Consider the following 14,386-nt stretch of genomic DNA (forward strand, 5'->3'; position numbering starts at 1 on the left):
GAAGCTGAGAAAGATAATATTAAGGATTTTCTAGCAAGGGAGTTTAGTTTTGTGGCAAGGGCCTTATTTATAAAAATTATAGGCCTCCAGCCCATAACTTCCAATAATATAAAATCTATAGATTACCTGGATTCTTCCACTAAGGAATGGCCTAAAAAGTTGCAGAAAATAGCTAGATAGTTAATAATACTTAAAAAGCTAAAAAAAAAATAAACAAAAAAAATACCATGCCTTTAAAAAAAAAGCTATAAAGTTCCTTGTGCAAGACAAAGCTTTTTATTAGCAAGGCACTGTTAATTAACCAGTGCAAAGAGTTATAAATAATAAAACTTGTTAAAAAATTATTTTTAAAACTATATATATAAAGCTAGAATACTATAAAAAAAAAAAGTATATACTATAAAATAGCTATTTATTATTAGTAGTTAGGCATGTGGGAAGATATTGCTAAATAATATAAAGCCTAAAAAAATACTAAAAAGTCTACTAGTGTAAAAAAAAAAAAAAAAAAAAAAAAAATATTTTAAATAAATCTTTTTTTGTTTGCTAAGTAGCACATTAATATTATGTATATTAGTAAAAAAAAACAAAACTAAATTACCTTATAGTAGCCAGAGAGTCCCTGTTAAAATAAATAAAAGCCAGAGTATTAAACACTGCTAATTTTACTAATATAGCTAAATTTATTTATAAGAAAATTATAACCCACTGGGGTTATATATTAATTCTTGTTTTTAATAATAGCCCTAAAATAAAGTTAATTTTATAAAAACTTATAAAACAGTATAAAACACGGCATATATAGATCTTGCCCTTTAATTATTAAGCAAATAAATTTATTAAAGTTAGACACAAACTAATTGTTAAAGCTTTTAGGACTATAACTAAAAATACTAGGTATTACTGGAAAAAGCACTTGCCTGTGGTTTTATAGGCTAATAAAAACATAGTATATAACAGTACTGGAATAACTCCTTTTAAACTTATAATAGGAAAAAAGGCAATTCTCCCTATAAAACTTAAAATCCCCACTTGGCAAGTCCTTCGGTGGGATTAGGTTAAAAATACAGGAGACCTTCTAGTATTAAGGGCTAGGTAAAAAAAAAAAAAAAAGACAAGAACATAGAAAAGGCGCGACTTCGGCTATAAAAAAAAAAAAAAAAAAAAAAAAAAAGTATTTAACAAAACACATAATCTTTAAAATAAAGAGATTAAGGAAGGAGACCTTGTATTATTATATAATAGTAGACTTAAAATATTTTATACAAAGAAGCTTGCATTTCGCTGGCTTGGACTATATAAAGTTTAGATAAAATATAATAACAAATCTACTTTTTTTTTAAGAATTAGACAGAACATCTTTCTCTTAACTAGTATCCAGAAATTAACTAAAACAGTTTTTTTTCCCTACCGGAACTACCAGACCAAAACACAGAGGCGACAGTAGAAATAAAAACAAGTAAGACAAGCAAAACACTAGATAAAAGCCAAAGTGGAAACAAAAATACTGCTAAAAAAAAATATAAATTAGATATTACTAGGTGCTTTGTTTATAGTAGTTATTTTTTAAATAACAAACTAAACTATCCCTGTTTTTTTTTTTTTAGTTGTTTTTTTTTTTTTTCTTCTAATTATTTTAGAATTTTATTTTTAATAAGTCCTTTTTCGTACTTCCTTTTTTTATAATCAGGATATTTACAGTGACAAGGACATTACTATTTTAAAAAAAAAGGGCCTTACCAGTTACTACTCCTTTAGTAATAATTTTTTTACTAGTATTTTAAACATAATTACCAGTTAAACAGTGAAAGTGGGAAATTTAAATATTAAAAATAAGCTTAAAACCAGCTTAGGGTAAGCTTAAAAAAAAAAAAAAAAGCTTGCTATTTACTATTCTAACCTTACTTTTAAATTAGGAAATTAAAACAACCACACAAACTTTTTTTTATATAATAACCTTTTTTTTTCTTTACACCTTATTTCTACATACCTTTAAAGCTGCCTAAACCTGAAAGCCAAGAAAGAACACCTTGCGAGAAGATTTCAAGATGCTGCTAAAGAGACAAAAGACCAAAGAAGTTAAGGGCCCGGGGCCCACAACTTTAAATCCTACCACCTCACAACCCAGAAGAACACGAGTGTCTTCGGAAGGCAAAGTGGAGGAGGTAGCAAGTTAAGTAGTATAAAACTAAAAACTAATAGGTAAATAATACTTATTTATTTAACACTGGATAAAAAAAACTATTTGTTGGACACCAACGCTGCCCTCGAGGAAGTTAAGAATATAGTATAGAAAATAAAGTCTATAAAAAAAAAATATATAAAATTATTTATAATTATAAAAAGCTGCTAAAATATAGATTTAAAGTAACTAATCTAGCTAATACCCAATTCTTTAAAGGACTAGAGAATATAAAAGCCTACAAAAAATATTATTACCAAGACCCAGGACTCTGGCAGGACCTAACAGAAATTAAGAGAAGGGCTTACAACACTTAGAGAATATTAGCTAAAAACTGGAACAGAGTAACTAAACTATGGGGTCTAGAGCTAATAAAAAGATATACAAAGAATGCATCTGGGAAAAATTTCTTAAAAATTATTAAAAAAAAATAGCAGAGTTAGGCACTAAACTAGAGACCTGGATTAAACATGTAAATTTACAGATTTAAAAAAAGTAAATTATTTAAAATAAAAAAAAGGAATACTATGCTAAAAAGTATTATATTTAGACTTTAACAAGGTAGTCAAGGATAGAACTACACCTTGTAAGGTGACAAATAATAAACTAAAAAAAATTAGTAAAAAACTTGATTAATTTAGCTTTATAATTCCTGTTAATAAAGAAAAGTCGCCCCGTGCGTTAAAGAGTTTTAAGTTTATAAAATAAAAATATTTAAATATAATAGTAATACTACCACCTCCACTAAAAAGTTACAGTAATAAATAATTAAGGCAGGAGCTATTATAGATTTAAAAAAATAGTTAAAAAAGTAGTTTTAATTAAAAAATAAAAAAAATTACACTATTTTACCAAGGAAGTATTACCTCCAAAGTTAAGGGCCCAGGGCCCACAACTTTTTAAAACAACAAAAGACAAGAAGGAACCCTGGATAAAACAGGAAACCCACTAAGTTATATTTATAAAATACAACTTAACAGGCTTATATATTAGATACTAAATATTCAGCTGTCTGGCTTAACTATGGCCATGGTTAATATATTTGTTAAAAAAATCGCAGGAGTAAAAAATCTAACCCTTTATTTAAGTTACCTTAGGCTAATTATAACTACTATAAAACTAAAAACTAATATTTTAAAGCCTATGCTAAGGGTTCGGTTCCAAGAATACTTAAAAATTAGGTCCGACTATAACCAGTTAAAAAAGAGAGTAGGGATATAGTATTAGTTTAGGAAAGTAAAAAAACTAGTACTAGATTTAATCCTAAAGAATTAAAAAAATAAAATACAGCACCTAAAAACAGTCCTATTTTATTATTTAAAAGCAAAGGAAAAGGATATCTTTAACCTAGGAATAATAACTGCAAAAAAGATTTTTGCTATACTAAATCTTAATAAACAAGAACAAGAGATAATAAACTCCCTTTAGGAAAAAGGAATTGCTATTTTACCATCTATTTTTAATTATTAGGGAATATTAGCAAAAAAAAAAGCTAGAAATATATAAAAAACTGCAGAACTTAAAATATAAATCTATAACTTTTATTATCCAAAGATCCAAGGAAATAAAAATAGCTTAATATCTAATCTCTAGTTTAGGATATACTAACAGGCCCTAGCTATAGACCTTATTACCTATCTCCTTTTACTTATATACTATATAAATAAAAGTTATAAACTTTACTTTTTTTTTTAAACCAGCGAGAAGTGTACTCCCTAAAATAAAGTTCTAGTTTTTAAAAATAAGAATATATCCTTTAAAAATATATATAAATAGCAAAGATATAATACAAGTACTATAAGGGGGCCTTTTTATTATTAAATTAAAAGATTTAGCCTGGGCAGGGGTTTATGCTTTAGAACCAGATACTATAAAAGTAAAAGAATAGTGGGATACCCTAAATAATAGGAAATTTATTAATAACAGGCGCTACCAAAGGATTAAGGATATCTCAGGGATTATAGGGGCTACCAGCTAGAGAGATAATACTAAACCGTGGCCTAAAGCTACAAGTTTTAGTATTTTATATTTATTAACACCTTAATTTTTTAACACTACAGGGAAAACAGAGCACTTAGAGATATTTGTTAATTACCTTATAGTAAATAAAAAAGGCAAAGACCTTAAGATCCTGAAGACAGGAAGTCTATCTAGATTTTAAAAAGTAAATAATAAATTACACTTTTTGCCTACCCTTGCCGATGGAAACCCTATACTATATTAAATTAAGCAAGCTTGGGCTTTATTAATTAGAATTACCCTGCTATTAAAAATAAATAAAGCACTAATAGGAACTTGTCCCTAGACAGATATAATAGTACAAATAAAGCTACAGGTCCTTTTCCAGGGCAGTATTAAAGAAGCAAGGAAGTTTTTAAAAAAACAAAGAAAGCTACTTATAAAAAAAGTTTTATATTTATTTACAAAGTTTAAAAAAGTTAAATACTTTTTTTACAAGGAGAACTCTGGGTTCCTTAGCCTAAAACAAGGTATTACCAAAACAGAATATATTAAAGCAGACCAGAAAGGTAAGACTCCAACCTCGCAGCACAGATCCCCGAGGAAAAAAAAAATAATAATAATAAACTGTCTTGGGTCACTAATCAGGAAAAAGGTTAGAAGGGAAATAGAGAAAGCCAGAAGCTAAGTTTAGGAACTAAAACTAACTAATTAGGATAACAACTCGGAAGGTATAAAAAAACTTTTGTTAAGAATAACTCCTAGGATAAGAGCTAGGAACATGGAGGTCTAAAATAATTAGATAATTTATAAAAAAATAAAAATAGTGTTTATATTTCTCCAGGGTCTATTTCCTGCTATTGGAAAAAACTCTGGGGGGACTAATTAAAGGTCTTAGCAGGAGGATTGGGACAATCAAATAGAGGTAGAAGAGGCCAACAAAGAAGATAAAAGAGATATAGTACAAGGATTTACACTAATTAATTTTTATAGCAAGAATTAAAAAAAAAAAAAGGTAAAAATAATAATAAATTAACATATTAAAGGATTTACTTTATTATTTTTTTTTAGTAACTTATTTTTAGTTATATATTTATTTTTGTTTTTCTTTATATCGGAACATTACCGCCTCTGCCTTTAATAAACAGGGGTGTCGACGAGGGCGCCGACCTATAAAAAAGGGAGGTATATAGTAAAGGAATTTGGGGGATTAGTATATAATATTTATATAAATAGCTATTATCTTAAGTCCTTATACAAAGAGGTAATAGACAATCAACAACCTTCTTACAGACCACGGGACGCAGTTGTGTAAAGGGCATGTTGTCTCTTCTTCTGTTAGAAACTTGTGGGCTCGGGGCCCACAACTTCTGGACTGTCTAAGATTGTCTCCTTGACCTACTCCTTCGGAGTTCTACCATTTCCCTCTCATTCACTAGGGGTCAGAACATGCTCTTTAGTCTCCTATTTACTCCCCGAACTAGTTTAGAATTAGTTTAGAACTAGTTAAATCCTTTAAAAGGAAGGGCTTAACTTACCTGTTATAATTACTATTATTATTATTATTATCCTTGTCGTCCTTATCTCCATCTTCTTCGAAACTAGTTTGGAACAGGTTAAAACTTTTTAAAGCTTTAGTATATGTTAAACTTACCCAGAGGATAAGTTTAAGTAGATATATAATAATTTATAAAAGCCTAAAAAATTAGATACTAGTATAGAATTACTTTGGAACTAGTTATACAAACTGTTAGCCTAAAAACGAACTGCCAGGCTCACCCAGCTACCTGTAACCTGGGTAAAGCGGTATCCGGCATGGTACGTTACAAGATAGTGGTATAGATTATTAGTGCTTAAAAACTTATACTGGAACTAGTTTAGAACTTGTTATTAGTTAAGCAAGATAGGAAGGATATTTATATAGTAGTTACTATAGTTTTTAATATAATAAAAAACTTTACTGTAGTAGATTATGTTTGCAGTAGCAGCCTAGAACTAGTTTAGAACTAGTTATAACCAAAGCTCTTGTACTTACTATATCCTAAAAAAAACAACTACGCCCCTCCCAACCCAACCCCCACATTTGGGGGTCTTTGGGACTGATTTACACCTCATTTTATAGCCCTCTTCAAGCTTAATAATCCCTCCACTTTTCCCGATACAGCAGTCGAATCCCATTCAGTATTTTGATGAGAAAGACTGCAAATTTCGGGTGAAAAGTTTTTCGCGTTCCCGCGTTCCGTCAGCTCGGGCTGCCTGGAACCACCAACAACGCAGTTCCCGCGTTCTGCCTCCCGTTACCGCCACCCACCACCGAAGCCCCCGACACCAACCCCCAACACCAACCCCCAACACCGCAACGCCCGAACACCGCCAACAGCGCCGTTCCCGCGTTCTGCCTCCGGCGACCACCACCCCCACCGAAGCCCCCAATACAATTCCCAATACCGCAACGCCGAACACCACCAACAACGCAGCTCCCGCGTTCTGCCCCCCGTTACCAACACCGCAACGCCTGAGCACCGCCAACACCAACCCCCAACACCGCAACGCCTGAACACCGCCAACAGCGCCGTTCCTGTGTTCTGCCTACAGCGACCACCACCCCTACCACAGCCCCCAACAACACCAACCCCCAATACACCGCAACGCTTGAACGGTCCCTGCGGAACACCCTACCTAGGAAAGGAAAGCTCTATAAGTTTATACTTATATCTACTCCCGCACCTACCAGGGGGTTAAAGAACTCTAATAAGCCTTTTACTATTACATGTGATTAAATTCTAATATCCTTGTGATACTTTTGGGCCGCTACTAGTTACAGTTCTCTAGGCCTCTATAACACCATCACTGTCCTGGAGAGGGATAAAAGGTGGGGACCTAGCTGCCCTGCATACCATAGCAGTTATTTTAGCCGGGTATTCTGCAAAACAATAAAACCGTGCTTTTAGTTTACCACTTCTCTTTAAAAGGGGTGAGATTTTTTTTCCTGCGTTTTACTCCACCAAAAACAGGAAGCTTGGGCTGCCCCGTAGTATTCACTAGTAGAAAGCCTAAGCTTACTTGCAAGAAGAAACTGTGAGCTGTATCCCCAGTACTACGGCTCCTAGCAATATCTTTCTAAAGCTATTTAGCTTAGATAGGTATAGGAAAACTAGTGCTGGAATAGAGATATAGGGAACAGTGGAATTAAACTAGTACGCTTACGCTGGTTTTCAAAGCTTCCTTTAAAAAGCTTTCATGGTTTAGAGATTCCCTTTAAAATCTCTACTTACTAGCTAAATCCCTAGCTAGTAAAGTTTTAGGATCCTACCTGGTTTACTTTTCCACCTGTTTATTTCCTTTTTTCCTTTTATTTTCCCTTGTCTATCAAAGAGGAGAATGGGGTCTTTTGAAGACCAACTACCCCACCTAGGGACTTGTCTCCCAACCCATCCAGCCACCAAGCCCTAAAAAAGGAGCTCAAGGCAAAAGAAAACACTCGTTTATTAGCCCAAAACAAGAATTGACTTTAGGCCCTACTCCAACTCTCTTCTAGAGAGCCCTAACTCCTTTGCATCACTGGAACAAATGTCCGAAGACAAGACGAAAAGACGCTCCTTAATAAAAAAGAGATAGAAAAAGCTTTGCAGAAGCAAATAGAAAATAATGCCACACAAAGCCATATCCAAAAGCTTAATCTGCCAAGATCTTGCTGCAAGAGGTCCACCATAGTATAGCAAATCCAGAGATCCTTAAGGCTTTGGATATGCACCTGGAGGGCCTCTCAGCTATCCAGGAAAAACTGCACAGCCCAGAAGCTAAACAATCCCTGCTTTCCAAAGACAATCAATTCGAAAAACTCCAGAAAGAGGTCAACGCTATTAATCAGAAACTTGATAAAATAGTCCTAGCCTCTTTCCAACAGGATTAGAAACTAGTAAAGCCTTCGTACGCAGCAGCAGTCCAGAAAGGAATAAAACCGCAAGTAGTTATCCCAACCAAGAAACAAGATCAGCTAAAACTATTAGAACGGACCGCCTACAAAGGTAGCAGGCTTATTCTAGAGGTTCCTGCAGAATTTCTGCAAGATCTAGATTCCTTAAAGCTCCGAAACCAAATCAACCACGAGTTCCAGATAAAAGAAAACACAGACAAGCCTGTAGTAAGGATAGCAAGCACTTCCTTTACTAAAAGGTCCCTTATTCTAACCACAATGGATGGTATTCAAGCATCTTATTTGGTAGAAAAGTTGGACATCTGGAAACCACTTATTCCCTATACTAGGTGGATGTTTGACGAACCATAGGCAAAAAAATAGTTATTCACATGGTCCCTACCAGACCATTTATAACCCAAGAAGGCATGCAGGTGCTAAAGGAAGAGATCGAAATCTTTAACCCAGGCCTAAAACTAATAAGACCCCCAACATGGCTCACACCCGAACATGTCAGGGAAACCAAAAATCACTCTTCCATAGTAGTGGACGTACAAAATAAAACCATGGCAGCTAGGGCAATTAAGAACCAACTCTGCGTTGCAGGAGCTCTTTACAGAGCTACAAAATACATGGAGAAAATATCTTAATATATAAAATGCCAGGGATACAAGCATATTGCTAAATACTGCAAGAATAGCCCAAGATGCGCTATCTGCGCAGAAAAGCATAAAACCCAATACTATAAATGTGCTACATGCAAAGTAAAAGGCCAAGAATATCCCCACACGCAGGTTAAATGCTTTAATTGCGGTCAAGCCCACAGAGCAGATAATAAAAACTGCAAAGAATGGGAAAAGGTAAAAAGCCAAAGCCAAGGCCTAGACCTAGGCCTTAGACCGACCAATCCCCAGCAATACAATGGAACTAGATTACTAATAAATCAGGAAAACACTGATTTAGGAATCTGTTTCCTGCAAAATAATACTGGACGCAATCAGAATGCTATGTTATCTTGCCTAGAAATAGGCCTGGAACATAATATCGACTTTATTATTATCCAGGAACCATGGATAGCACCTAATAATAGCTTTACTATATCCCACCCAGCATATACCCCTATCCTTCCTGAGCAAACCAAGGTTAGACCTAGAGTAGTAATCTACCATAGAAAGCTATCTAGGTTTAACTATTGCCAAAGAAACGATATTAGCACCGACAGTGATCTGCTTGTAATAGATATCTTAGATGCAGAAATTCAAGACCTGCAACTAATAAATATATATAACAAGCAATCACTAGAGGAAGATGCCGAGTGGAAATAAAAAAGCCCTAGCTAGGGTTACTCCCTCTGCACATGCGATAATAGGGGGGGACTTTAATACGCACCATAGCTAGTGGAATTTAAAGATGTTATCACCCACCAGGGCTGATACTTTAATTAAGTGGCTTGAAGAACATTAATGTGAACTGCTAAATAAACCTGACCTGCAAACATGCCATAGAAAAGGAATAGAAATGTCTTATTATTAACTTAACCTTTATTACCAAAGGTCTAAATAGTATAGAGTTAATTGGGAAATTGACCAAGAACTTGCCTCGGGATTAGACCACGAAATTTTGCTTTATTCTGTTGAAGTAAAAACACAAGAAATAAAAACCCCTGGTCAGTCTACTATATAATCTAAAAATAGCAAATTGGGCATTATTCAGCAAGAAAATCCTCGAGCTAGATACAAGCCAAGAATTTAGACAGGGGGGGTTTAACACCGATATAGAGCTAGAAACCGCAGCTCTAAATCTGCAACAAATAATTCAAATAGCTGCAGATCCAGTATCCAAGACGAAAACCATCTGCCCAGTAAAAGCATGGTGGTAAAGAACTTAAAAACTAAGGAAACAGCTTGGAAAAGCTAGAAAGCTTTGGAAAAATAACCCATGTCCAGAGCTCTAAAAATCTTCTAGAGATTAAAAATCAATATTTCAGGAGATTAAGCAAGCTAAATCCGCATGCTGGAACAAATTCTAGAAAACTTGGAACAGGGAGATTTTTAAAGCTTTTAGCTATACTAAAAAAGATCTGTTCAAAAACTGCCTATCTTACTATTCTACAGAGAATCAAGAGAAGCAAGCAATCTCCTTTCAAGATAAATGTCATGCATTTCTTTCCACCCTGTTTTAAAAACCCCCGGAGGCTGAGCCCATTGAGTGGCCAACCAACCAGGCAGAATCAACCAACTGGCCGGAAACCAGGGAAAACGAGGTGTACACTGCTATCTTTAGTAGCTCTACTAAAAAGGCTCCTGGACCTGATGACATTTTATTCTTAATTATTTAAAAGGCTTACCAAAATATTGCTCCAAGATTCCACGAGCTTTATAAAGCCCTAATTAGAAATGGTTATCATCCCAAATGTTGGAAAACTGCCAAAGGGGTTATCCTTAAAAAATCCGCGTCTGCTAAAAGGGACTACTCCAAGCCCAAGGCCTACAGAGTTATTTCCCTGCTTAACTGCCTAGGCAAGGTAGTAGAGAAGATTATTGCAACTAGATTATCTTATCTAGCCGAACTCCCGCAATCAATCCTTTACCATGACCAAATGGGGGGAAGAAAACAAAAGTCAGCAATTAATATAGCACTATCCCTTGTTCACGACATAGAGGTTGTAAAACATGAAAAGAAGGTCACCACAGCCCTTTTTATAGATGTAAAAGAAGCTTTTGACCATGTATCCACCAACCAGCTACTTAGAATATGCCTAAAACTAGGTCTTCCACATAGCTTAATTAAGTGGATCAAATCCTTTATGTCAGACAGGAAAGTATTCCTAGCGTTTGACGGTGAAACCAGCAAAGAGACCCCAGTGCAGGTAGGGATCCCCAGGGATCCCCTATATTACCTATCCTGTTTCTTATATATATCAGAGAGCTTTTTCAGCTTGAAATGTATGGGGAGCTAGATAGTAATACAAGGAGAGCCTTTAAAAATATTTAAAAACCTAGCTACATGGATAATATATGCCTAACTATTAGCTCTAATAGCCTAGAGAATAACTGCAGGCAAATAGAGCTAGTAGCTAATGCCATGTTTAAGAAAGGAGCCAAGGACCATATCCAATTTGACTAGGATAAAATAGAGCTTATTCATTTTAGCTCTAAACAACCGGACCAAGAAAACCAAGATGCGCAGGTTAGACTAGATAACCATATTATAGTCAAACCAAGCCCTATGGTAAAATGGCTAGGAATCTATATAGATTCTAAACTCCTTTTAAAGAACACGTGCAAATTCGAGTTGCAGCTGCAACTAGGGTATTTCACTAAATAGCGAGGCTCTCAAATACAGAAAAGGGGCTAAGCTTCCAAGCTATAAGACAACTTTATATAGCATGCATTTCGTCTATTGCAGACTATAAAGTCCCTTTATAGTGGAAAGGCCAACAGTACCTAGTAGACCACTACCAGAAACTGCAGAATACAGCCTTAAAAAAAGATTCTAGGGATTTTTTAAAACATCGCCTGTACAGGCCATGGAAATAGAAGCATCCCTGCCCCTGCCATTAGTTAGATTTAATAAAATCTGCAGAAACTATGTTCTTAGGACTGCTTATTTTATAAAATCCTATGCAATCCAAAGCAGACTTCCAACCATATTTATACTAAACCGGGAGAATTCTCCATTGACCAATCAAGATTTTTGGACTGGAATGAGAGACCTAGAATACCAGATCTAGAAGACCCTGAATACCACCCCAGAGAAAGACAAAGAAAATACCCTAGCCAGTTAATTCGACTGCTAATATTATTCTTGTTTAATGTTGGAAATCAGGATGCCTAAGGCACCTTCGTATATCCTAGTTCCGTAGGGATCTGATATATCGCACGCAAGGGGCTAAAGGACATGTAGACATAAGGAAGCGTTTATCTATACTTCCTCTCCTAGATAGAAGAAGACACTTATCATGCGATACTAGATCGCACCGATAGTTTTAATATACTATCCAGTCACCGCTATCCTAGCACCTCACGACATAGCTTCTTCCCCAAGATTCTTAACAGGTTATAAGCCTGGCTGCGCGCTGGGTACCGCTGAGGTTGTAAAGCTAGCGAACAGTTGGGCCTAGGTAAGTCCACAGTAAACGAACTGCAAAGAGTCATTGTTAGTATTGTTAAAGGGCCCTAACTTCGGTAATAAACTGCGAAGCTTGGAGTTTTGATTAAAGGAGGTTATATTCCCTTATTACTAGCCAGTTTTTATAAGGATATAACATTCCCTTAAAGCGTTTACTAGCTAGCAAAGCCTATCACAGTACGCGATTATGCCACTGGGATAATAAAGAGGTGTTCGCACCCAGATGCTTTGTATTATCTAGTTAATAATAAAGATTGCAAAGTCAGACGTATGTAGTGTCTTAATAGAATAAAAAGTGTATAAAGAATATTTTAGTAGTCCTGCAAGAAAAACTAAACACTATACTTATCTTGTTATTATTTTACTTTGTTACTCCTAATGTCTGATATATACAACTTCGCCGAACTATAAGAAGTTGTATTATTAATTATAGAATTAGACTTACCTAACTCGCCCGCTGGAAACTATGGTCTATAACCCCTACCATGCTAGTTCTAGAAACAATAACAATACCTGCATCAAACGCGACCTTGCAGGTTCGATCCGACTAAAATAAAAATAATACTAAAAGGCCTTCCACGACCAATACTTTACCCCTTCGAACGATATCCGATAGCGTGAACCTAAATAATATCCGAAAAATAGTTCCAAAACTGTCGAAAAATAATATAGATTAATAGTTTAATATCTTTAAAAAAGCAGTGGATAGCAAGAAGCTTTAGTAGATTATTACAGGTCCTAAACAACTGGACTAACATGCGAACAGAGCTATTACTATTTTTATTTGTTAACTTGTTCCTGATAGTAAATATGACCTTCTTAACTAGTACAATATAGCAAAGAAGCAGTTCAAGGCTTTAAAAAGAAATGGCAATTATTGTAACCTGGTGTTGCACGAGAGAAACTAGCTAAATTTTACAGCTACTACAAACCAAAGGATATTTCTATTTAGGACGCCCACAACCAGCTTCGCAGAATAGTATAAAAACTACGAGCGAGGCTATTATATATGCAAGAAGCTTTAAATAAAAAAATAATATTTAATTAACTTCTTGCATCGCTCCCGGACAAATATAAAGCAGTACAAGATACACTTAATACCCAAGAAGTTTTTAAAGAAGACATTAACAACACCCTTAAAACGCTGGAAAAAAAGGAGGATAAGTTAAAAAGTGCAAAAGTCAAGGATGCATACTTGGTTTAAAACTGCTAGAAAGGTTAAAAGGGATCTTAATACTAATAATATAATTATAATTACAGCTATTTAAAACACCGAGACGCACGCGATCGAAAATATAATAAGGAATTTTATTAGTGATATAGCACCTCTAGCAAAAGCTCTGATTATAAGCTAAGAAAGCAATTGCACCGAGCTGCTGCTAAAAAAAATAAAGAACCTTGTTATATTATATATAATAACAAACACCTATGGGATAAGTACCTAGATTACTCTAAACTTAAAAAGCTATATACGAAACTTTAAAAGCGCTGCTAGAAAAAACAGAAAAAGGCATGTGTATATAACACAGACTTGTAATCTAGTTTTAAAAAGGAGAAATTAAATTTAGCACCTAAATTATCTTGATTAGACCCAGATTCTGATTTTAACTTTAATAATAAAAAGGCGTACCTAACGCAGCTTATAAAAGCTCCTGAATTTGCCTATAAAGCTTTGTCGGACTTAACTATATTAACTAACAAGGAATTTGTTCCCTGCGTTAACAAGTATAAATAAATTACAGATACCGGTGCAACATCGCATATAACTAGTAATTAAAAGCTATTTACTAAGCTTTATGCGATCACAACCAAATATAAAGTACAAACAGGTGCTAGATAACTACTAATCCAAGGCTGCGGCACTATACGGCTAAGCGACGCCTATTATAACAAGATTATATTACAAAATATTCTATATGTTCCCGGCTTAAGTGCAAATCTAGTTTTTATTTATATCCTGTGCGAACAAGGACTGCGAGGTATTATTACTAAGAAGGGTATATTATTCTACTGTAACTAAATATTAGTATTGCAAGTAATAATTAAAAATAATTTATATATTATTAAATAGTTTTTATTAAACATCGCAGAATATGCCTATATAATACAAAAAATTAGTAATTTACTAGAACTAGGACCCCACGCGTATTATAATAAAAAGGAGAAAAAGATATACAACTTATAGTATTAACAAATAG

At 34.4% G+C, this 14,386-nt stretch overlaps 1 protein-coding gene across 1 annotated transcript; it reads left to right on the plus strand.

Moving 5' to 3' along the window:
* Nucleotides 1–5,956: 5,956 nt before the first annotated feature.
* ATNIH1004_001897 (uncharacterized protein) lies at nucleotides 5,957–6,698 on the plus strand (the record flags this gene model as incomplete). Its single annotated transcript, XM_033566592.1, has 2 exons — nucleotides 5,957–5,959; nucleotides 6,264–6,698. 2 exons carry the CDS (start codon nucleotides 5,957–5,959, stop codon nucleotides 6,696–6,698), a joined length of 438 nt encoding a protein of 145 aa, XP_033420794.1.
* Nucleotides 6,699–14,386: the final 7,688 nt, after the last annotated feature.

The sequence above is a fragment of the Aspergillus tanneri genome, assembly GCF_003426965.1.
Source record: "Aspergillus tanneri strain NIH1004 chromosome Unknown AapTan_10_pilon_pilon_pilon, whole genome shotgun sequence".
Lineage (NCBI taxonomy): Eukaryota > Fungi > Ascomycota > Eurotiomycetes > Eurotiales > Aspergillaceae > Aspergillus > Aspergillus tanneri.